The sequence below is a fragment of the Taurulus bubalis genome, assembly GCF_910589615.1.
Source record: "Taurulus bubalis genome assembly, chromosome: 17".
NCBI lineage: Eukaryota > Metazoa > Chordata > Actinopteri > Perciformes > Cottidae > Taurulus > Taurulus bubalis.
Genome location: NC_136605.1, coordinates 7,014,580 through 7,037,369, shown reverse-complemented (window position 1 = coordinate 7,037,369; position 22,790 = coordinate 7,014,580). Strand labels below are relative to the sequence as shown.

General features: G+C 45.5%; 2 protein-coding genes across 2 annotated transcripts; both read left to right on the top strand.

Annotated features, from left to right (window-relative positions):
* Positions 1–3,045: 3,045 nt before the first annotated feature.
* On the top strand, positions 3,046–18,902 carry srebf2 (sterol regulatory element binding transcription factor 2; the record flags this gene model as incomplete). Its single annotated transcript, XM_079233548.1, has 20 exons — positions 3,046–3,136; positions 7,110–7,579; positions 8,127–8,319; positions 8,487–8,644; positions 8,830–8,982; positions 9,093–9,374; positions 9,489–9,603; positions 9,684–9,835; positions 10,314–10,518; positions 10,612–10,787; positions 11,166–11,415; positions 11,553–11,722; positions 11,833–12,004; positions 12,519–12,636; positions 12,734–12,843; positions 13,450–13,582; positions 13,916–14,087; positions 14,612–14,788; positions 16,258–16,369; positions 16,667–18,902. 20 exons carry the CDS (start codon positions 3,046–3,048, stop codon positions 16,882–16,884), a joined length of 3,627 nt encoding a protein of 1,208 aa, XP_079089674.1. The 3' UTR covers positions 16,885–18,902.
* A 649-nt stretch (positions 18,903–19,551) lies between these two features.
* nol12 (nucleolar protein 12) lies at positions 19,552–21,706 on the top strand. Its single transcript, XM_079233169.1, has 6 exons — positions 19,552–19,676; positions 20,206–20,311; positions 20,411–20,459; positions 20,577–20,722; positions 20,832–20,932; positions 21,208–21,706. The coding sequence occupies exons 1-6, from the start codon at positions 19,567–19,569 to the stop codon at positions 21,410–21,412; spliced, it is 717 nt and encodes a 238-aa protein (XP_079089295.1). The 5' UTR covers positions 19,552–19,566; the 3' UTR covers positions 21,413–21,706.
* The last annotated feature ends 1,084 nt before the right edge of the window (positions 21,707–22,790 follow it).

Here is a 22,790-nt window from a genome sequence, read left to right as displayed (position 1 = left end):
GAGGGAGGGAGGGCCAGCAGAACCAGAGAGAAGCGATGACGACACGGAGGAGCAAGCTAAACTTGCAAAACGAAGAAAGTGCGACATGGAGTTTGACGGAGCAGAGGGCACCGATAGAAGGTCAGCAGGGGTCAGGAGGAGGGAGTTGGAGAGAGGAAAAGGGGAGGATTTTAGGGTGGAGAGGTGGACCGAGGAACGCAGAGGCAACGCCTTCAGCTTCCTGAGAGACGGCATTGACCATTGTAGGGACCAGTTCAGAGGCAGGCGCAGGGCCGGGAGCAGGCGCCAGTCTGTCTGTTCATCCTTGATCCACATGAGGAGGGAGGCTGCGCTGTCTGCGAAGGTGCTGGAGAGAGTTAAGATCCTGGTGGCTGCTGGAGCCACAGGCATGGCGGTGGGGGCAGTGTTTGGGGCGGCTGCCCCTTTGGCAGCTGCGGCCGGGGCATCTTTCATGGGGAACTCGGTTGGTTTCGCTGCGAGCCAGTTCGCCGGGATGTCTGTAGCGGGAGGCACAGGTGTGGGGAAAGCTGTTGGGGCCATAGTGGCGGCCGCCTCAGGGAAAACGGCTGTGGCACTGGGGGCAGCTACAGGTGGACTTTTGGGTGGTTCTGTTGGAGCCATTGCTGGTTCAGAAGCTGACAGTCCTAGGGAGGGTGCTCTGGATGCCCTGGGGCAGGTTAGTGTCATAGGTGCCTCCGCAGTGGGAGTGGCAGCAGGTGTGGGAGGCACCATGGGAGCTGGGGCTGCTATAAGCGCAGCCCTGGAGGGAGCAGCTTTCACCACAGCGGCCCTCGGTGGAGCTGAAACTGCATCCATAGGGGCAGCAGGAGTGGCCAATGCCTCTGTAGCTCAGGGCAGTTTAGCCTCAGCAGCCGGGCAGCATGCAGTGGCCGCCGTAGGAAGTGCAGCCGCAGGTACTGGGACTCCTCAGTGTGCTGCAGCCGGAGCAGCCTTAGCTCAGGAGATGGCTGTGAATGTCCCACTAGCTGCTGGGTCCCCCGGTGTTGTGTGTGGCCTAACGGGGCCCAGTGCGGCATCGGTGGCGAGCAGGGTGGGGTCAGATCCCTGGGGCACCGTGGCGGTATCGACACGCATCCTGACTGCAGTGGCTGATATCGGCAAGGCTGCAGCAGGCATTGCCTTGGCTGGTGGTCTGGTAGTGAAGGTGGTAAAGGAAAAAATAAGATGTGGCACAGGAACAACAGAAGCCAGTTACTCAGAGAAGAAGTCGTATGAGGTCTACTGGAATAAATAAGTAGTTATAACACAGGGCGTGAGATAATTTTCATATTTGTTTCCCTGTAGCCTTCTTATAAAGTGCTAGACCCCACACACAGTAGCAGTGAGAGATAATGCTTTGCTACAGAAATTCAAACTACCCCAAAGATTCAAGCACAAATTACAATTGATAAAAGAGAGCGGCATTTGTAATTGCAGTACATGGGTTGGAACTGTTTGAGGCTGGTGAATGAATTCAGTGGCATATGCAATGCTGTGTGGGCTGAGTAATAATGACAATCGCATTTTTATCTGAATCTATTTTCATGCGGTTGTTTTTCATCTCGCAGCTGGTTGCCTTTGAACACGACTAATGTCACAGAATAGAAATAAAGACAATTACTTGTGGAAACTGGGTTGCTGAAAGTGTCATCAACAGTGTGAGAGTTGAACGAATGATGATAATCTCATGAAGGTTTACAATTTGACTGAAAAAAAACATGTTGCCCTTTCAAAAGAAAAATCTTATATATAAGACATTCTTGCCAGGTGAAAAAAAAAGTGTTAATGTAATTAGTCTTACTCATGACAGTAATGAGTGTTATAAATGAACAAAAGGCCTAAGTATTGTATTTATATCCTGACGTGTTTGTATTGGCAGATGACTTGCAGTGTTTCACATCCTGTAATATGTAACCAGACAAGAGTTATGAAGTTAAGTATTAACACTAGTTTTGACCAACCTGAATTCAAATTGTAAATTGTATCAATAGCTCAGTGTTAACTGTGTTGCAGTGAAATAAACACAAATGTCCGTATTCTTTCAGTGAATGCATTGTCCTCATTTCATGTTTTCTGTTGTTAAATTGTTGATTATATTTTCTGCCTCAACTGTGTCACTTGATTTTATGAGAAAATTACCACAAGAAATTTTTTTGAAGATCACTTAGGTGCTTGCGCCCGAGTATATTTTGTGAGACTTTTTAAATCCACTATATCTTAGAACTGTTGGTTGAAATACGTGCACACATTAATAATTCAGCTATATTTGTATTTCTTTTGTTATCTGTCTTAAAACTGAAACGCTAAACAGCTAATACATATGTATTTTCAGTTTAAGCAAAACTTAAAACACCTGACCTGAAGTATCCTATTTGTATGCAATAAAGTGGTGAAAATCATTATCTCTTTGAATGGAAAAAAGTGAGCTTGTAAATTATGTTATAATTATGTTATATATTTTCCATTTTTATTGAACATAAAACAATGTTGGGTGTTGTATAATTTGAGGAAAATGCTTATAATTTTAATTAAAATGTCTCAAGTGTTTATTTTAATGTGATCTATTGATACATGAATGTATTTACATTACTTCCAAGGTGGTTTTTTTGTCTAATGACTCCACTTGTCACAAAGATAGGGGGCGCGGTTTAAATGACACAGAGGCTTCTGATGTTTGACGTACTATCAGACCACGGCGAACGCGACCTTGTGATTGGACGGCGATGACTGGTCTCACGACAACAACAGCTCGGCTTCGACCAATCAGAGCGCGCTATAAGCCACAGAGTCTGTTTGTGGATGACGTAATGAGCGTAAAACAAGATGGCGACGATTTAACCGTATATCGGTGTGAACTAGTTTATCGACGCCGTTGTCCGCCTCTCGTGGGGCTCCAGTGTTGTCTCACGGTTGCCCGGAACAAGACTACTCTTCCCGGGTGGATAACGGTGCTGTGGGCGTTGGGAATAGCCTGCGGGTCTTGTTTCTCTCTCCCTCCCGCGACCCTCCGGTGACAGCCGGGGCGGCGAGGTGCGAACGGACGGGATGGACACCGGAGAGTTCATCTCCACCATGGAGAACATGGACCCGACTTTAGCGGAGTTGGGGGACGAGTTCACCCTGGGAGACATCGACGGTGAGTCGTCGCTTCTAACGCTGTCAGGTGTGGTGTTTAAGTTAGCGTGGGCCTGTTTCCGCTGTGTGCGAGATGCTCGTCCTGCTGGAGAGGTCTGCTTATGAAGTAACCTATATGGAGGCTGCACAAGACGTAAGTACTCACGGTACTGCTAGCCAGGGAAGTAAAGCTTTACTAGCCTCACAGTTCCTTTTAATTTAATACAAATGTAGAAGGATGCACGTGTCTGTCACATTGCAAATATACACACCATCTTTTGCAAATCAATGGAAGAGTACATGAGTAATAAGTTGTGTGTGTTATTTTCCATGAGGCAGAGGTGGGTTTCGGTGAGAGGTGGCATTCATCACGAAGCTGTGAGTGAATGACCCAAGAATGTAACTTGCTCATCCAGCTTGTCTGTTTTGTTTCCACCCTGAGCCGAGGGTCATCAGGTGAACCCTTTGGATTATTGAGACTTCATGACCTCCATGTCAAGATTTAAGTTCTTTCTTTTTTTCAGAATTAAATTAAGATCTTTCTTCAGCATCTTTTCCAGGCTTATTCTGCAGAATTGTTGTAACAGAGCTGAGTTTGTGGGACAACATCTCCCGTAAAGATCCCGTCTGCGCTCTGCAGACAGGCTCTCAGCTTGTATCAAAACAAGTCTAGCCCTTTGGCACATATTGAAAGGACTGGGCTGCTGGTGAAACGCTGGCCAGTGCCGAGTCACCAGATTTCCATTTAGGTGGAATTTCAATGAATGCCAAATCACCAGACCGGACTGATGGACCTGTGTGTCTGTGTGTGTCTCTCTGTCTGTCTCTCTGTGTCAGATGTGTGAGATTAACGCTGTTTCAAGGTAGCATCCTGTCTTTGTTTGTCTCCTAGTGGGTTTATACCACTACCTACTAAGATGATGTCACAAATAATAATGATACTTACTGCACACAGGCTCATGAAACATTTCACAACCTCCTGGCCTTTTGGTTTGGGGTGTTGATTCTCATTTCTAAGGGGGCCCTTGGACAGAGAGCAGACAACCCCCACCCCCTCCTCCTCAGCCACAGTTATGTAATCTCAACATAACCATTGTGTGAAAAGACAAGAACGTACAGATTGTGACCAGTGAGAGAGGGAAATGACCACTGAGGGTTGACTGATGAATTCATAGGGTAGCTGCAACAACAAGGTTGTTTTCACTGTTTGGCCCACGACTAATCGATGAGTTAATTTTCCCCCATCAGGCAGAGCAGCCAACTGCAGAGAAATGTACTTTAGTTACAGAAAGCCTCCCGACCTCTTTTCAAATCTTCAGTGATGGGTCTGATTGCTCTCGACTCTCTTTACTTAAGAAGAGCCATGTTCATTGAGTGTCAGGTCTTGGAGGCCCCTGTAAGGGCTCATGCAGTTGACTCTAGTCATCTTCTAGAACATTCTTCCTCTCCCAATTATTCTCTTAGCAACCGCAGCTCTAATTATATAACCTATTTTCTCTGCGTTTAGCAGCCAAGGGAAACTGTCCCCCTTTTGAGGGATTTACCCTTTGTGTAAGCTTGTCCGAGGCTCTTGGGGCTCAGAGCTGCTTTGTCCTGTCTGTCATCAACAGTCTGCCCCCCATGGAGGTGCACAAGTGCACGCACTAGTGTGTCGGCCTCGATAATGTGTGTGCATGTCCATGTGACATGCAGGAAGGACAGGCTGGTAAAAGCTCCTGAGCAAGGAAAAGCTCAGGGAAATGTTGTTTTCTATCTGAAACGGTGTCCTACACTCAACTAGGCTTGTTTGAAAAGATGATTCTGCATAATTTCATATCAGTGATGTTAGGAAGTACTTTAACTGTTTATGACCCTCTTGCTTACCTCTCAGTGTCAGCAGAACTTCCTCTCAGTCATACCATCAGAGGAACTACCGGCCTCGGCCAGTTGGTACTTTGTGACCCTCGATCGCGTAATTATTTTATGGTCATGAAAAAGACGGACATGCATGGAGAGAAGAACACCTTTTTATTGTTTTATACACTCTAATTATATGCAACAAGGGATGACAGACAGTTAGAGGTGACAGAAAGTTGGCCTCCATTGCTGAGAAAGATGAGTACGTTTTATTTCCCCACCGTGTCAACTTTCCAGCTTCTTACATTTATTCTGGTTTCCTCGCCCTTGACTCTTTGTGGTCGAATCTATCACAATGAGATAAGAGATGACAAAAAAATAAGTATTATTCTCAGGTCCTTGAAAGCATGTGTCACCGCTCCATGGATGATTTTGTTGAGACGAGTTCTTAAAATATGTAAGACTGCCACTTCTCGAATGAATGACATCATTATAATGTCACAGAGCACAGTGGTGACTGGAATTAACTTCTACATGTTACGCAGGTGTGTGTGTGTGTGTGTGTGTGTGTGTGTGTGTGTGTGTGTGTGTGTGTGTGTGTGTGTGTGTGTGTGTGTGTGTGTGTGTGTGTGTGTGTGTGTGTGTGTGTGTGTGTGTGTGTGTGTGTGTCTGACTGACTGACTGACTGACTGACTGACTGACTGACTGACTGACTGACTGACTGACTGACTGACTGACTGACTGACTGACTGACTGACTGACTGACTGACTGACTGACTGACTGACTCTGTCTGTCTGTGCTTCTTCCCCTTCAGAATATTAGGGCTGTGTGGGTAACCAGTGATTTCAAGTCCCTCTGAGACGATCCATAAACATGTTCTGTTGTTCGCTGAACTGTAGGACTAAGTTCAAGGCTGAAAACTCTGAGGGCAGATCCCATGTGCATTATCAGTGATATAGATCAGTCATGGCAGCTTCCACCATATGGACCCTGTAAATATGTCAAATGTCTGGAAGTACCAAAGTCCTCAGGGACTATGAACAGCATGGTGTTTTCCACAGTAATGGACAGGCTTGTTCTCTTTAGCCATCTGCTTTTTGACATTGAAGAGACATTAGCACCAAGTAAAATGAAACAAATGATCATAGTGTGTGTGTGTGTGTGTGTGTGTGTGTGTGTGTGTGTGTATGTATGTATGTATATGTATATATATATTATTGTTTTATGTTTTGGGGAATTCCATTTAAAAATGATATACTCTGTAATATTATTAAAATAAACAGACAAGAATGCTTAGTATTTCATCATTGGTGAAAAATAATCCACCGTGTTTATATCAACGAAGGTAGACTAAATATTAAAGGTGGCCTTTGGAGTTTTCTTCTCTAAAACAAACTTGCTGTGTTTTGCTTGAGGTCTGAAAAAGATATTTAATGCATTTCCGTCTTCATAAAGCATGTGCAAGAACTTAACATTGACATTAATGAGGAAGTGATTTGTTGCAGTTTTGCTAATGCGGGCCCAACTGAGTGTATAATATCATATTGCAGAGAACCCATTGCCATCACAGCAAAGTCTTAAATAAGTGACATTGTTTTTGTATCTCTTTGTATATTGCTTTACTCGTTTTACTTTCGTGGCATCATCAGTGAGATTACTCAACACCTATTCAAGGTTATCCGTGTGAAGGCCTTTTGCTTTCAGTACAACCTTTCCACTGGTTTATGGCCAGAACAGTAGCATCTTTCTGTGTGTGCATCTGCCAGCTCAAGGCCAGTCCGAGTAATTCTCTGGGCTCTACTGGTCTTATCTGTTAGCAGTAAACCACATTCACACATCTGTGCCAGGTCGGCAGTGGGGCAACCTTTCCAGCTTGTGTTAAGTTTTAATCAAAGGGTTCTTTTCAAGGACACTTGGGAAAGCGATTCCATAGATTATTATCTTCTTGTTACTGTAATATTGTGTGTAGCTAAGACCTAAATCTTGCAATATGTTGGAATTAAATTAATCCACTATTATTTAGTTGTATTTAAACCACGGAATTGTTAAGGTGTTGATGTATACCTCATGTTTTATATAATTGAACAAAAGTAATTGTTCCTTTCTAAATCCAATCCAGACGTTTTGTAACGTCCATTCTGTTTCTCCATCTCCTCAGAGATGCTGCAGTTTGTCAGCAACCAGGTGGGGGACTTCCCCGACTTGTTTGAGGATCAGATGACCTCAGTGGGCTCGGTGCAGAGCGGCGGCGCCGCTCCGCGCCCGACCATTCAGACCCCTCCGACCCCACCAACCCCCAAGACGCCAGCCCCTGCTGTGTACCAGAGCTCCGCCATCGGCCTTGTCGCCTCCCAGACACTGTCTCCCCAGACACTGTCTCCCCAGACACTGTCTCCCCAGACTCTGTCTCCCCAGACTCTGTCTCCCCAGACTCTGTCTCCCCAGACTCTGTCTCCCCGGTCTATGCCCCTCACCCCTCCCCTCACTCCCGTACAGACTCCCTCCCCCGTGGCCGTCTCCACGGTGCAGCAACAGGTGACCCGCAGCCCTCCGCTCCTCCAGCCGCGGCCTCAGGTGGTCCAGCCCATCCAGCCTCAGCTCCAACATACGGCCCAGCCCACCATCAAGGTATCAACTGTCACCACTTTGAGTAATACCTCCCATGTTACTCATTGTTACTGGTAGTAATACTGCTGTTAATTGCGTATTGAAAGCTGTATTCAAGGATACGTTTTGGATCTCAGCCTTGGTCTGCACTGTGCTGCAGTGATGGACGAGTGCTGTAGTTTTGAGTCAGGCTGTTTTCAAAGTGTCTGCTGCTCCTGCTGTGATTCCTTTGTCTGTTTTGAAGACAGTGTGGATTAATTTTCTGTTATTGTGCCAACCATAGAAGAAGAAGAAAACTTCTGCTGACGGGAGAAAAAAAATCATAGTACTGACGGACCGTAAAATATAATATCCAGCTCAGCAGCCCCACAAATAACAAAGCACGTCTCAGCAAAACTGTACTCGGCCTGACAGATATAGTTTATTGTTTCTGAGTGAAATAACTTTTTCCTAGTACATCAAAAAAAGACAGATGAACTGTCTTATGTCGCATCAAGCTTGAGTGATCTCTGAGGGAAGAATGCATGTTGAGATGAAAACTGGGTGTATTTGTTTCACTCAAACACAGATGCACACCCAGGGGATCGCCATGCAGACCCAAAGCTTCCCAGTCCACACCCTGGTTCAGACCCACAGCCAGACGGGCATGCCCATCCAGACCCAAGCGGCCCAAACTGTGATGATTGCCTCCAACGGCGGACAGTCCCGTTTCATCCAGAGCCCCGTCATCTGCCACCAGGGCCCAGGTTCTGGTTTCCAAGGTAACTAAAGAGAGGAATAGGAAGCTGTTTAAGATCATCGTACAGCCCATTACAGTGTCTCTTAATGGTGACATGTTGTTGCTGTATTAATGTGGTTCATTCTCAGGATCTGCAGTGTGTTTTTAATTTGACAGACAAATCAACCATCCTCTGTCTTCCATTCCCAGTCCTCCAGCCACAGATGCAGAGCATTATGACGTCACAGCAGCTCCAGCCGATGACCATTCAACACCAGCGTGTTCTGACCCCGACCTGTCAGACCATCCAGACCCTCTCAGCGCCCACCACAGTCCACGCGATGCAGCAGCAGATGCAGCAAGTTCCTGTGAGTAAGCTCGCAGTTGACAATCACCAACAAACGACAGCTCGTACACTAATTCCTTTTGTTTTACAGCGCTTGATGTCACTGCAAAGCGGAGTAGAGGCCCTGCAGATCTGTTTTGATCTTTTAAACTACTTGTAAACAAACAAAGGCTTTGCATTGACCTTTTTTAGACGTCTTTCCATCAGGTTCTTGTCCAGCAGCCTCAGATTCTGAAGACGGATTCGCTGGTTCTCACAACCCTGAAACCAGACGGCACGCAGGTGCTGTCTACCATGCAGGGCCCCACAGGGATCGCCACCTTGACGACGCCCATTCAGAACACAGCTCTGCAAGTTCCGGTATTCAGCGAGCTTAAAAGATTTTGCATAACCATTTGTTTGTTAATAATGATCCTGTTTTTCCCCCCCACACTGACAGCTACCATACTGCTACCGATTTCCATCCCCAGACGCTGATGAGCAGCAACATCCTGACCACCGTCCCCATGATGATAGGAGGAGGAGAAAAACTGCCGATCAAGCAGCTACAGCCAGGTTCTCACTGCACAAACATGGCCAGATCAAGCATGGATCAGGGCCAGATGATGGGCGCAGTAATAGGCCCGGGAGGAGTGGTGGTGAAGGAGGGCGAGAGAAGGACGACGCACAACATCATCGAGAAGCGGTATCGCTCGTCCATCAACGACAAGATCGTGCAGCTCAGAGACCTTGTCATGGGCAATGACGCGAAGGTTAGTCCACCGGTCAGTCATTTAAAATAAGCAAATAAAACCTCTGATTTCACTCTTGCACGCTTGATGGCTTGATAGTTGGATCGTCAAATTTCCTCCTACATGTCTTCACAGATGCACAAGTCAGGGGTGCTGAAGAAGGCCATTGACTACATCAAATACCTGCAGCAAGTCAACAACAAACTACGGCAGGAGAACATGGCCCTTAAGATGGGCAACCAGAAGAACAGTAAGCGTTTACATTAATGCATTAATGACTGCTGATCTGTGGCAACTTGTGCGTTCATTGAGTTCCCCTCTCTGGTTCAGAGCCAGTGATCCTGTCTGAGGACGTGGAGCTTAAAGAGGAAATAGTGATGATGTCTCCTCCGGCCTCGGACTCTGGTTCTGGTTCCCCTGGGCAGTTCTCTCCTTACTGTGTGGACTCGGAGCCAGGCAGCCCTTTGATGGATCACGAGCAGGTAACACGCCTTCGTCTCTTAGAATAGTAGTAGTTTATTATATGGATTGCTCCTTATGCTTCATAGTTAAAGCTTTCCTCCAGTGGTTTTTATTGCGAAATAGTTTAGAAGGCGTTATGTTGGCATACATTTTATCACTACATTTTATCACTTTTTTTTTTATCTATAAATAATTCTAATCGTCTGAATTTGAATGTTACAAGAAGGGAGCGTTTAAGAAGATTGTTTTGTGAATACTGGGTCTCTCACGAACCACTACCTTTTTGTATTCCTCTACTCATTTGATCGCTCTCTCTATCTTTCAATTTAAGATTCAAATTCTAAATTACTTAGATAGCACGACCATAATTATACTCCCCATCATTAAAATGCAGTGTTGCCAAAGCATACTTCAAGGTTTATTAGCCGACATGATTGTGAATTATTCCACAGACATTGCTTGTCTAGTTATTGATTATTGAAAACCTGTTCTCGCCAGATGAAGATTGAGCCAGATTCTCCCTCCTCGGTTGGGGTGATGGATCGCTCTCGACTGCTTCTCTGCGCCCTGACCTTCTTCTGCCTGTCCCTGAACCCGCTGCCATCTTTGTTGGGCTCTGAGGCCTCGGGGAGCCCCAGCCTGTCTGCGGGCCACGGGCCCTCTCGAACGCTCGTCTGGTTCCCAATTCACACGCAGGACTTTGGTGAGCAGGGCGGAGTCGTGATCGAACTGCTGACGCAGCGGCACACTTGGTTGTGAAGTCTTCTAACACGTCTCATCTCCTCTGGCCCTCCAGCTTCCTGGCTGCGCTGCCTGTTGCCGTGGGTGATGGTGTGGGTGCTGAGCGGAGTGGGAGCGGTGTGGGGTTGTGTCAGGGTGCTCTACCTGTGGGAGCCCGTCACGGCCCTGCACTCGCCAAAGTCTGTGTCATTCTGGAGGCATCGGAAACAAGCCGACCTGCATCTCAACCGGGTGAGTACAGACGAGCCCTGGGATCAGACGTTTAGGAGAAGTCTTAAACAAGCCAAGTAAAGCCAATTTGGAATGCAATTACTATTTATTTTTCCTTGCAAGTGAGGTAGCATTTTCAAAGATAGTAAGACATTATCACACTCCTCACACTTCATGTGACTGGTGTATATGTGAATATTGGCTCTGGTTTTAGATGTGCTTTGAGAATTATTTGTGATGATTTATCACTAACTGAAGATTACCTCACCCGGTTTGATTGGCTTTGAATCTCTCGCTGATGTCTCAGTTTCGCCTGCCTGTTCCCCGCAAGGCTTTATTTCCCCCCCACTCTTTCCTATCACTCTTCACTGAATACTGATTGTCTCGTCTCTCCTGCAGGGTGACTACACCGCGGCAATGGCCAGTTTAGAGACCTGCCTGTCCGTCTTGACGCGACTGCTTCCCTCGACCACTCTGGACCTGGTCTGCTCGCTGTCCTGGAATCTCATTCGCTACATCCTGCATCGTCCGACTCCTCTGGGTTGGCTGGTTCATCAGGTTGGAGGAAAGCACGAGGGGGAGGAGGCTCGGACGAGCGCGAAGGACGCAGCGCTGGTTTACCACCGGCTGAGCCAGCTGCAGCTCACAGGTGAGGAAAAAGTGGTTAAATAAATTCCTCCACACCATATTACATGCAACGAGTCAATATTGGACCTTACTTACACTTCGACATGATATGAAGATTCAAACACGATAATGCGGGTTCTGTTCTTTCTCTCTCTGTAGGAAAGCTGCCTCAGCGTAGCAGCCTGTGGGCTTTATCCGTGTCTCTGAGCGCCGTCAACCTCAGCCAGAGCGCCCAAGGCAAGATGGCCCCCGCCCAGCTCACCCAGATCTACGTCACCGCGGCCACAGCCCTGCGCACCGTGCTGGGCCACCACCTCTCCTGTCTGCCTGTGAGTCTTTTACATAGTGCATCTTCTGTCTGTTAGTATTTCAGTGGCGTTTACTTTGTTTGAGTTTTCTTTCCATCGTCAGCATCTTTTCTTCCGCGTGTATCTCCCAGGGTTACCTGTTGAGCTGTGCAGAGAGTGTGGCCAGCCAATCGGAGACCAAGCCAATCCCCGACTGCCTGCGCTGGCTCTTCACCCCGTTGGGCAGGCAGTTCTTCCTGAGCTGTGATTGGTCGGTGAAGTCAGAGAGCAGCGACGGGGTGTACACCTCTCAGAGAGACCCAAGTAGGACACAAATACATACTCTAATTAACCCCTTGTGTATTTCTTTTGTTCTTTCTTTCTGTTTTTAATTTGAACTCAAACAACAGTTGTAAGAAAATGTTGTATAACACAAGATAAACTTAAGTCATCATAGTTTTTATGGTACATCTAGCCCTTTTGAAGAAGTCTCAATCGTATTGCGAGAGGAACTTTCTTTAAAAGGAAATCTAATATTTTTAAATGGAAGTACTTAATTTTATCTTAAATTGCGAGTATTACTCCAGCTATTTATTTCCAGCTATGATACTAAAATCTTATCCGGGCCCGTGATAATCAATGGATAATAGATAGAAGGAGGGATCTAACACTGAATCATGTCGGCTGGGTTGGCTTACAGATCTTTGTTGCATTGTGTTGAGCTTCATATACCTTGAGGGAATACTGTGTTTCTTTGTTTATTTATGTTAAAGAAAATAAAACATGCTGAATGCTGTGATTTCACTGTTCACCTCTCTATTTCCTTCTCTTCCCCCAGCTGACCCCATTGCCCAGCTGCACCGCTGTTTCTGCAGGAAGCTTCTGGAGAGAGCGGTTCACACTCTCATCCAGCCGCAGAGCGGCTCTGAAGCCGGCAAACGCACCAGCGACTCCGGGTAAGGCCGTCCGCACCAGCGACGTTGTTCCCAGTTTGACGTGAATTAATGGCTCACCCTGGACCTAATCTTTTTCTCTAATCTGTCTCTCTTTCAGGGAGTTCTCCAGCGCCCTGGAGTTCCTCCAGTTGTTAAACAGCTGTACAGAGGAGTCGCCGTCCCCTCCTCCTCCCTTCTCGACTCCTCCCAATCACACCACCACTCCAGGTATGAATAGCATGAGGAGAACCACCCTGTCCAATCACGATAAAGCATGAATCACATCGGATGTTGTTTGCTTGGGGGAGGGAAGAGAAGAGATTTCAGTTTGTCATTACTGCATATTATCCAGATAGCCATCAGAGTTATACTGTCAGCATGAATGGATTTTCTGTACCACACACTGACAACCATTTTGGCTTTGGAGATTAACTTTTTATCGGATTATCACAGATAACACTTGCAGTCATTGATTTGTGGTAATAAATGATTGCAATAGATATAAACACATTGACAATCTGTTGAGGATGATAATTAGCAACGACGTTAATAGATTTTTTTTTCACACTGAGACATTCAGCACACAAAGCATTTTATATCATCTTACACACACACACACACACACACACACACACACAGCTTTTGATCCCACTGGAGACACACAGCGAAGTCTCAAAGACGGGGTCTTAACCTCACATCGTCTCATTTCACAAAAGCTTGAAAAGAAAAAGCTTTTTACAGCCTCAAGAAAAGGGCTTTCAGGCTCTCTGACTCGCGCTAGTTTCTCCCTCTTGTTTTTATTCCGACATCATTTCCCTCTCTTCGTCCTGCCAGTGGGAGACCCAGTGAGTCGTTGGTGGGCTTTGGTCCTGAAGGCCACCGTGCATTGGCTGCAGGGCGACGATGTCGCCGTGAGGTCACTGTTGGCAGAAGCGGAGCGCATGCCGAGGGCTCTACACACTCTTGAGTAAGTGAAGTTAAAACTTGTTTCAGTCGGTCCAGATATGACAACACAGAAATACAGAACACACGATACAGAAACCAGAGTGAACGTCTTTCATTCTTCCTTCAAGTTTAAATTGTTGACGATCACAGCAACCTTTTTAAATTCCGACAAAATAATCAAGATAATATGGATTCAGGAACATGGACGTCATAACTAGATCATCTTTGAACCTTCTCTAACTTGTGTAGATTACAAGCATCTCAGATACATTAAACTGAAGAATGGTAATAAAGACAATTAAACATTCATCTCTTTTGTAAAGGAACTAACTGTCCTCTTGCGACTCTGTTTCAGCCACCCTCTGCCCAAGGCCGTGCTGCTGCTCTGCAAGGCGGTCCAGATGAGTCTGCCTCCTCTGAAGGGCGAGGGGGCGATAGCCTACCTGTCCCACTGCGACAGAGCTAGCGGCTACCTGCGCTCCAGCATCTCGGTGCCCGTCGCCCAGACTGGGAACTGGCTGAACAAGGTAAAGCACAAAGCATTCCTCGCAGCGCCCTCTTTTCCTTAAGATCTGCTCTGGGTTTGTGGTTAGAGCGCTTGTTGTTATGTCATCTTGTCTGCTGTCTTGCACACACACGCGTGTAGACACAGCAACCGCTGTCTGACTCTGATGCATACACACGCACTGCATGCTCTGTCGGGGACGGGCCGACGTGTGTGTGTGTGTGTGTGTGTGTGTGTGTGTGTGTGTGTGTGTGTGTGTGTGTGTGTGTGGGCAGTATGGGTGACAGGAGGTGGCTGTGGTGCATTGTAGTTGCATTGCATGATCCTTAAAGCCGAGTGCAATGTGTCTGCAGTGCAGTACAGAGGCCTCCCCAATCTGCACGCACCCGCTACACACCCCACCACTTCACATTAGACGGCACTGAATATTTAATTTTAAGCATGGACATTGGGTGAGAAGAACCCAAGTGTTTTTTTTCAAGTCATGCATATAATGTAGATGCACAAAACAGCTCTTTGACCTTGTTGTCTTCCTTCCCTTCCAAGGGGGTGGAGCTCCTGATCTGTGACCTTCTGCTGACCTTGAGGACCAGTTTGTGGCAGCGGGGAAGCAGCAGTAATGGAGAACCTGGCCCGGCCCCGGGATCCCAGTTGGCTGGTTTCCAGAGGGACCTCAGCGCGCTCAGAAAGCTCACACAGTGCTACAGACAGGCGCAGCACAAGGTACATCTCTGAATAGATCAACCCGATATGTTCAGGAATCGGCAATAGATTACAGTGGGTAGGGTTCAGAACTGTACATTATATTGTATACATCATATCAGGTGTCGTAATCTGCAAGAAACAAGTGCAGGATGAGATGGAGAAACAACATCGACGCTTAAGTTCTGACAACACAACCGTGGCCAAACTGTATTTCATGCAGCAACTTGGCCAGATGAACCAGTATTTTCATGTATTTGATTAATTTATTGCGCATTGTAGAGGCTCAAACCTTTACCTATTTAAGTATTAGAGCCACTCGGGGGGGGGGGGGGGGGGGGGGGGAGAACATGTTCGGACGCGTGTTCTGCCACGAACAAATCCACTGTCCAGTGCGCTGTGTCTCTCTGATCCATTTAGTAATCAGCAATGTCCAATATACTTGAATTAAATTAGTCTTACATTCACCCAGTGTTTCCCTCAAACAACAAACCCCATCTTGGCTCCAACACGCATGTATTTATTATCATTGAAAAATATGGACAAATGCCCAACCCAAGTTATCAAATTGTCTTTCAGCCAGAGAAAACAAAAAACAATGTATAATGATATAACACTGACAAGCAGGCAACTCTCCTAAGTATTAATACCCAAAATGTGTTGCTGGCATGTCAAGTTAACAAAAACTCTGTACTGATTGTAAGCCCAGAAATCAGGTGGGACCTGCTGATCTTGTTCGGGATAATAATGCCTTTACTGCATCGGTCTTGGATATCACGTTCTCTCTGGCGCTTGCCAGCTGCAGAAATCTCTCAGCAGTTTAATCTATCATCAATCATACTTGTAAGATTTACTGGAGTAGTCATTACTGTAGCCAGAGGGTCTTTAGCAACTACTGCTCTCACAGTGGTTGGCGCTCATTTGTTTCCGTCTTGACTCGTGCAAAACTCTGAGAACCGCGTGAACTGCATCACTTCATGAGCTTCTGTTGTGAGACCAGAAAGGTGTGCTCACGGTGCTGTGAGGTGCTTCACAAGAACTGCAGAACGCTTCTAGATCAGTGTCACACCCAACAACCCAAAACGTTTCAAAATATCACATTGTAGCATAATAGAGCATATATGGTAGGTCATTATTGCGCTACCTACTGGCATGGAAGAGTATTTAATTACTAGGCCAGCCACTATATTGCAGGCTCAGACGCTTAACAATGGAAAATGATTTGTGGCAGCTAAATAATATCTTTTTGGCCCGATTTTAAGTGAAATTGGACATTTTCCCACGGCACACCTGACAATCTCTAACGGCACACTGGCGGTTGAAAATCACTGTTCTAGATCGCCCGGGTAGTTTGCTGTATGTGGCGTAAACCGATGTGTTTCTGCTTCAACATCACCCGAACACCTGTAAATACTTGATGATGATGACCATCATTGCAGCTTTGATGCCTGTGGATTTTTAATTTATGAATTTCTTTTTTTGTTCTGCAGGTTTTTCTCCATGAGACCACAGTGAGGCTGATGGCTGGAGCCAGCCCCACGAGGACACACCAGCTGTTGGAGCACAACCTCCGACGCAGGACGCACAACTCCTTCACGGCTGGTAAGGGAGAGGTTTAAGTACAGACATCATCGTCATGGTTACCGACTCGTATTCACGCTCCAACTCGGAGTGGAAGTTCACCTTGACCGCCGGCTCAGAATCATTTCCCCTGTGGTCGTTCTTAATTTGAACTATTAATGGCGAAATGACTCGAAACAATCCTAGAGGGCAACACGACCCTGTACGTGCACACTCACTCACTCACTCACTCACTCACTCACTCACTCACTCACTCACTCAATGGACCCTAACCTCCACTTTTCTTCTTCTTCACTTCCCCCTGCCTGCTGCCGTCAGAAGGCGAGTGCGTCCTGGGTGAAAGGGAGCGGGCTCATGCCATCCTGTTGGCCTGCCGCCACCTGCCCATGCCCCTGCTGACCCCGCCCGGGCATCGCGCCCGCCTGCTGGCCGAGGCCAAGCGCACCCTGGAGCGGGTGGGAGACCGTCGTTCCCTGCAGGACTGTCAGCAGATCCTGCTGCGCCTCAGCGGGGGCACAACCATCGCTGCCTCCTGAACACACACACACACACACACACACACACACACACACACACACACACACACACACACACACACACACACACACACACAAATTAGGGCTACTCAAGAACACACTCTGTAATTTGCTATCGTACATACAAAGAGATAGACCAAGCTACTCATCCACCAACAACATGTAAGACTTTTCTGTCACACTGTTCTCACACACAGACGGCCTCTTTGATGCTTAGTCTCATTGTTGCAGCACAATCCCGCCACCTTCTGGTCATTAAGGGTACCACGCTGGCTTCCTGCCTCATTTTTAACAATGCTACACGACAAGGAAAATCAGGTTACATAGGCCCCACAGGGAAAAGGGACTATTATCTAATAGCTGTTCAAATTAACGCAATGCAGCAGCGCATTGATTAGCTGTAGGATACCGAGCTGTACAATCATTATTGGCACACGGCAATGTGAGTGCTGCAATAACTGTAACGTCTCATTGAGCTTGCGCGCTTCAATTAAGGCCGTCTGAGTATTTGAGAGTAGACAGCCGAGGTCTGTTGAGCATGGCTGTGCTGTAGGATGCAGACGGAGATAGACGATCTCGCTTTTCAACCCGCAGCGCTGAGTAGTGTCTCTTCTTATCTACCTCATACACGGTGCAATGACAGCATTGTACTGTGGAGCAAAAATAGGATACTGAAGCACCACGTCAGTTATCCGGAATACGAAACAAGTGACCGTTTGAAGTGATGCTTCAATCCAGTGCAGAGTCATTCTGATAAAACCTTGCTGAGCTGCTTTATTTAGACTTTAGGATGCAGCAGTGCTTTAGGGATTTTACTTGCGGCTGCAGAAACTGTAAAAACGGTAGAGAGCGGCTTCGCACTGTCAAACGAGACAAAGGTTGGATTTTAGCGGGGACACACTCACAGAGATGCTTCTACATATTATTCCATATTAAATTAATTGCATTCAAACTCACAATGTGATTGTATATAGGTTGTACATAGGCAGACAGACAGAAGTAGATGAAACAAGGAGTCCTGAATTCTGCTTGAGAGAGTATACACACACATTGAAGAAAGAGACGTATCATGTCAAAGTCCCAACGGTTTCTTGTCAGAAGTTCTCACCAGGAGAGCAACATCAGCATCCTCACCCTTAAAGTGATACTCCAACCAGAAAGAAAATCATCCGAACATCCATAAACGTGCTGGCTGACCATCCTCGTGAAGCCGTCCTTCGAGCCCACAGGCTGTGAGTGTCAAAGACTCCAGATGTTGGCTGATGTATCACTTAAGGATAAATCTGAGTGAAAAAGGGGCCGAACACGGTGATAAAAGTGAAGAATGGTATTTCTTGGTGGATTTTCATCCACCTGTGATGTAACGCTCTCAAGCAAAATGGCCTTGATGTAATGTAAAGAATTATTTTATTATGTTTCTTCACATGTGAAATGATGGAGGAGTTTTATCTTTGTGAGTTCTTTGTCCAGTTTGCTTTTTATTTGTAATTGCTGACTTACACGGGAGAAGGCACTTCTGTCATTCCTGTTTCTGTGCGCTGGTTTTCTTATTTAAAGGTTATGCAATATTAATACAAATGCTTTATCGACAGTTTTTTCATTGTTATTGTTTCATATTGTAAAAGCATCCTTGGATCAGAAACGGAATCTCTAAAAGAAAGATTTGTTTTTGTCGAAGACATTTTCGACTCACTCTTTCTTTGGTGTTTTTTAGAATACAGGCAAACACACACGAATGCTATTAGAACTCTGTCTTCCAGGTCAACCCGAGGTGTAAGTTAGCAACATAAAGAGTCCTGAATATACTGTTTTCAGTGTAGATTATCTCTCCTGACTGGTAAACGTGTGCAAAGAGGAAAACAGTGCTCACACATCGGTGGACAATAGTTTTTGTTATCGTTATAATTATGTTACAGTATTTTATTTTTTTTTGTCTTTCCCCTTTGATGTGTTTTATTGTCTGACTTTCTGTGTTTAATTTTGATGTTTGTTTTGTAATAAAACAACACATGACAGTGTTTTGTGTGTGATCTTTCGGTGTTAAAAGTCCCATGCTGGTCGTGGATGTTTAAGATAGGAAGCCCAAATACGAGCAATGAAACGGGGGAATTGAGGGAGCATGTTTCATTTAAACATGGGTGTTGGCTGTGTGTGACTGCCGGTGTAGATCTGATAACGATGACGCTGTGAAGTTTATTGGTGTCATCTTTCACATACTCTCTTTGTGCGATGAACACTGAACACCTCTGTGTAAATACCTAAGTACCTAAGACAGAAATAGCAAATGCATGGGTGAAAGATTGAAGACTAAAGGCAGTCATCACATCATGATTAACTGAAATACAGACCGTGTTACCTAATTTGAAATAGCATTGTATTCATTTTCATTCATATCCCAATAAGACAAGTGACCTGATATCAACAACATAATTATATCAACAGATTATGCAGTTTAAATTAAAGCAGCATCATAAACAATATAAACTATGGTATTTATTTTAGGAGACATCTAATTACACCAACTATACAGTCTGAACCAACAAAATCATTACTTTGTCCTCTGTGTTTATTGCGGGTGGAGCCTGTCGAGCTTTTACTTGCGTGTTTCTAGTCGGACGTAGTTAAATGACCACCTCAACAGCAGAAGCCGGAAGTATTGCAGGGTAAACTCACGTGTACGACATGAAAAATAATAAAAAACCCAAGAAAGAGACCAAGACGGGTAAATTTAAGCCCGGGTCCAAGAAAAGAGAAAACAAAACCATTGTGGCGTTTGACGACAAAGGCAGAGAGTAAGTTTTTCTACCGATAACCGTGTTATGCAGATGTTAGCTAGCATTAGCATTAGCCCTAACTTAGGTTATCATTAGTTAGCTTTCTCCCAAGTATAACAACCAAGCAAGTGCAGACATTTCAAAATAGCAGCAGGTTTAAGGGTATGTTCATGATAGGTAACAATAATTATAGGTTATTGGGAGCTTAGTAACGTGAAGTTAGTCACATTCTTTAACACCAGCCAAAACAGTTTTAAATATAACGTTATTACAATTGAAGCATTGTGCTGTTGTTCTGAGCAACATATTATTTTCATTGTGAGTTTATTTCATTGTGAGTTTACTTACTGTAACATAAACTTAAAAAAAAACAGTGACCAAGATGTTATTTTTGAATTGTAAATAAGTGTTTTCATTCTAAGAAAATGCACCAAGCCAAGTGTTATTCTATTATAATCGCTGTTATATGTATCCTTTATGCTACACAAACCAGTAGAGAATTATACAGTGACTGGTTTCTGAACCTTTTCCTCTTCTGCCCTGGCAGGGATTATTTAACCGGGTTCCATAAAAGAAAGGTGGAAAGGAGGAAGGTAGCAGTGGCGGAAATTCGAAAGAAAATCAAGGAAGAGGAGATCAGAGTCCGAGACGAAGTAAGTGTGAAGTTAAAGAGCGGGGACTTAAAATCTGTTTTTGGTGGGAGCATGTAAGGAAAGAATCCACTGACGACGTTTCTGTCTATCTGCTTTCAGAGGCATAAGGAATACATAAGGCTGCTGAAGGAGAGGACGGACGCTCTCGGTGAGTTTTAAGCAGAAGTCTATTGCTGATTGTTTTACTTCCCTGTAACACTTAAGAATCTGTGCTGATTGTTGTTGTTGTTGTTGTTTTTCTTCCTCGCTTGATCTAATTTCTCAGAGGAGGCTGAAGATGATCTGGAAGGTGCGATTACCGGTAAAACGGAGTCTGTGCAGTTCGATCACCCCAACCACACCGTCACCGTGACGACCGTTAGTGAACTTGACCTCACGGGGGCTCACCTGCTTGGACCGGCGGCGAATCAGGTAAACAGTAAATCCTCGGGCCCCATCTTAACATCAGTGTTTGTGATCAGGATGAAGGATACTGATGGCAATTAAATGTCATTAACAATGAGGAACTTTGCTTTTGAAGGGTAATGAAGAATGCAAGGATGAAGAAACGGGGCAAGAAAGTGAGGAGGTGCAAACGAGAGCGATGCCTAGAAAATCTGGGAATCCAATCATGAACAAAAAGTAAGCTGGTTATCATGCAGGTCTCTTCATATGAGCATCAATAAGTGTTGCCAGTTTTTCCTGTGACAACTTAAATACAATTGGTCAGACATCACTGATGTTATTTGCAGGCTAAATGAATGAACAGGTCTTCCAAGTGTTGTATTATGTGCTATACACCCCAACAATACAGTGGTGACATAACGGCAGTCTTCAGATGTTTCTTCAGTTGTCTGGCCATCTTCTTCCAGCCACTCAGTCCAGCTGCATTTCTTTTTGTCCCCCCGCTGCTACAGGATCCGCACCCTAAACGCGTCGCTCAGCTCTTTCACCTGCAGCAAGCGGAAAGGGAAAGGGAAGGGGAAGCAGGAAGGCCGAGGTGGACGAGGCCACCAGGCAGACAAGAAACAGAGCACCGCGGAGAGTAAAAAGAAATCCGGGAAGACCACCAAGTGGCAGAGACGTCGACTGACTGGGAAAAAGGTGCATCATCGGGTGTAAATCTAATGTAGGGTTGGAACTGTGGAAACAGAATGGACTTTTGAGTATTTACCCTCCTGTGTTGGAAGTGTATATGCTGAGAACAGTGTAAAATGAACACAAGCTGATGTGGATGCTCTGTCTGCACCGTGTTGGACCATCTATCATGACATTTCAGAATATTTCCAGTGTACCTGCCTCTTGAAATCTTGTGCTCAAACTGTTTTTGTAGTGTTTATCGCTTGATTGTATATAAACTGAAGTGTTTGGCTAGATTTTTCATGAAATAAAAGATAAATCTTGACCTTGTGATGCAACCGCATCTCATAAGCTGTCAGTGTTTGTTTTTCTTGCTATTGTTTAATAGGAAAGCTGACACTGATGTCAACATCCTCTCTGGAGCATGAGGAAATCAACCCTTTGCTCTATGTTTCCTCCTAGCTCAGGATCACATGTGTGAGACCACTGTGTCTCTTACTGTGTACTTATTCGAGAACCTTAGACCACACAGCCAGTGTTTTGAACGTATGTTAAACCTACACCTCGCCGGTGTTTATTTATTTACGTTAACCCGAGCCAGCGTGTGCCAGCTGTCACTAGCATGAGCGTTTCATTTCGCTTTCTAAAGCCCATGATATTTAATACAACCGCTCAATGGAGGGACCGGCCGGCCACTGGCTCCATGGTGGCTCTAGGGTCCGCGTGCGCCTCGGGGCCTCCGCTGTGTTAACTGAGAGCCACCATGGCCGTCACGGTTGCTTCAGTTTCACTCATTGTCAGAGCAGCCAATCGGATGGATTTGAGGGTTTGGCAGCTCTGGAGGATAGAGAGCATGGGGGAAGAGGAGGCATGTGTCTGATGGGGGTCTGATGGGCAGCTTATCCTCAGACTCTTGATGACATACTCAAAGTGGAGCTCACAGCGGGAGCCTCTCGTCAGGTAATGCTCATCAGTTATTATGATTTCAATGTCAAAAGTTACTATTTTCACAATGTATAGATGCTGTGCAGCTTTTAAATTAAGGTAGATTACAGTACATGTGCTTCGTAGTAATGCTACTCTGTGGGGAGCTTTGACAGTGTCTGGTTGGGTTGTGTTTCATTATCTCAAGTGTGAGTCAACACCTACCGAAACACTTGTGCTTCAGATCTTCTATGAACCATGAAGTAAAAGAGCCTCTTTGGTACTCACACAGCTGCTGCTCTGTGTTTACACGTGTCTCTGTAATGTAGTGTTACAGCACACGGGGAGTTTTTTATTCCCAAAACTGTAATAGTCTTATTTCATGTCACACTGTTGGTTTGGAGGATGCTCTGAAAATATAGCATTTTTATATTTTATGTATTTTTGAAACGGTACTTTGCTCTGCTATACTTTTCAAAGTGATTTAATAGGTGCA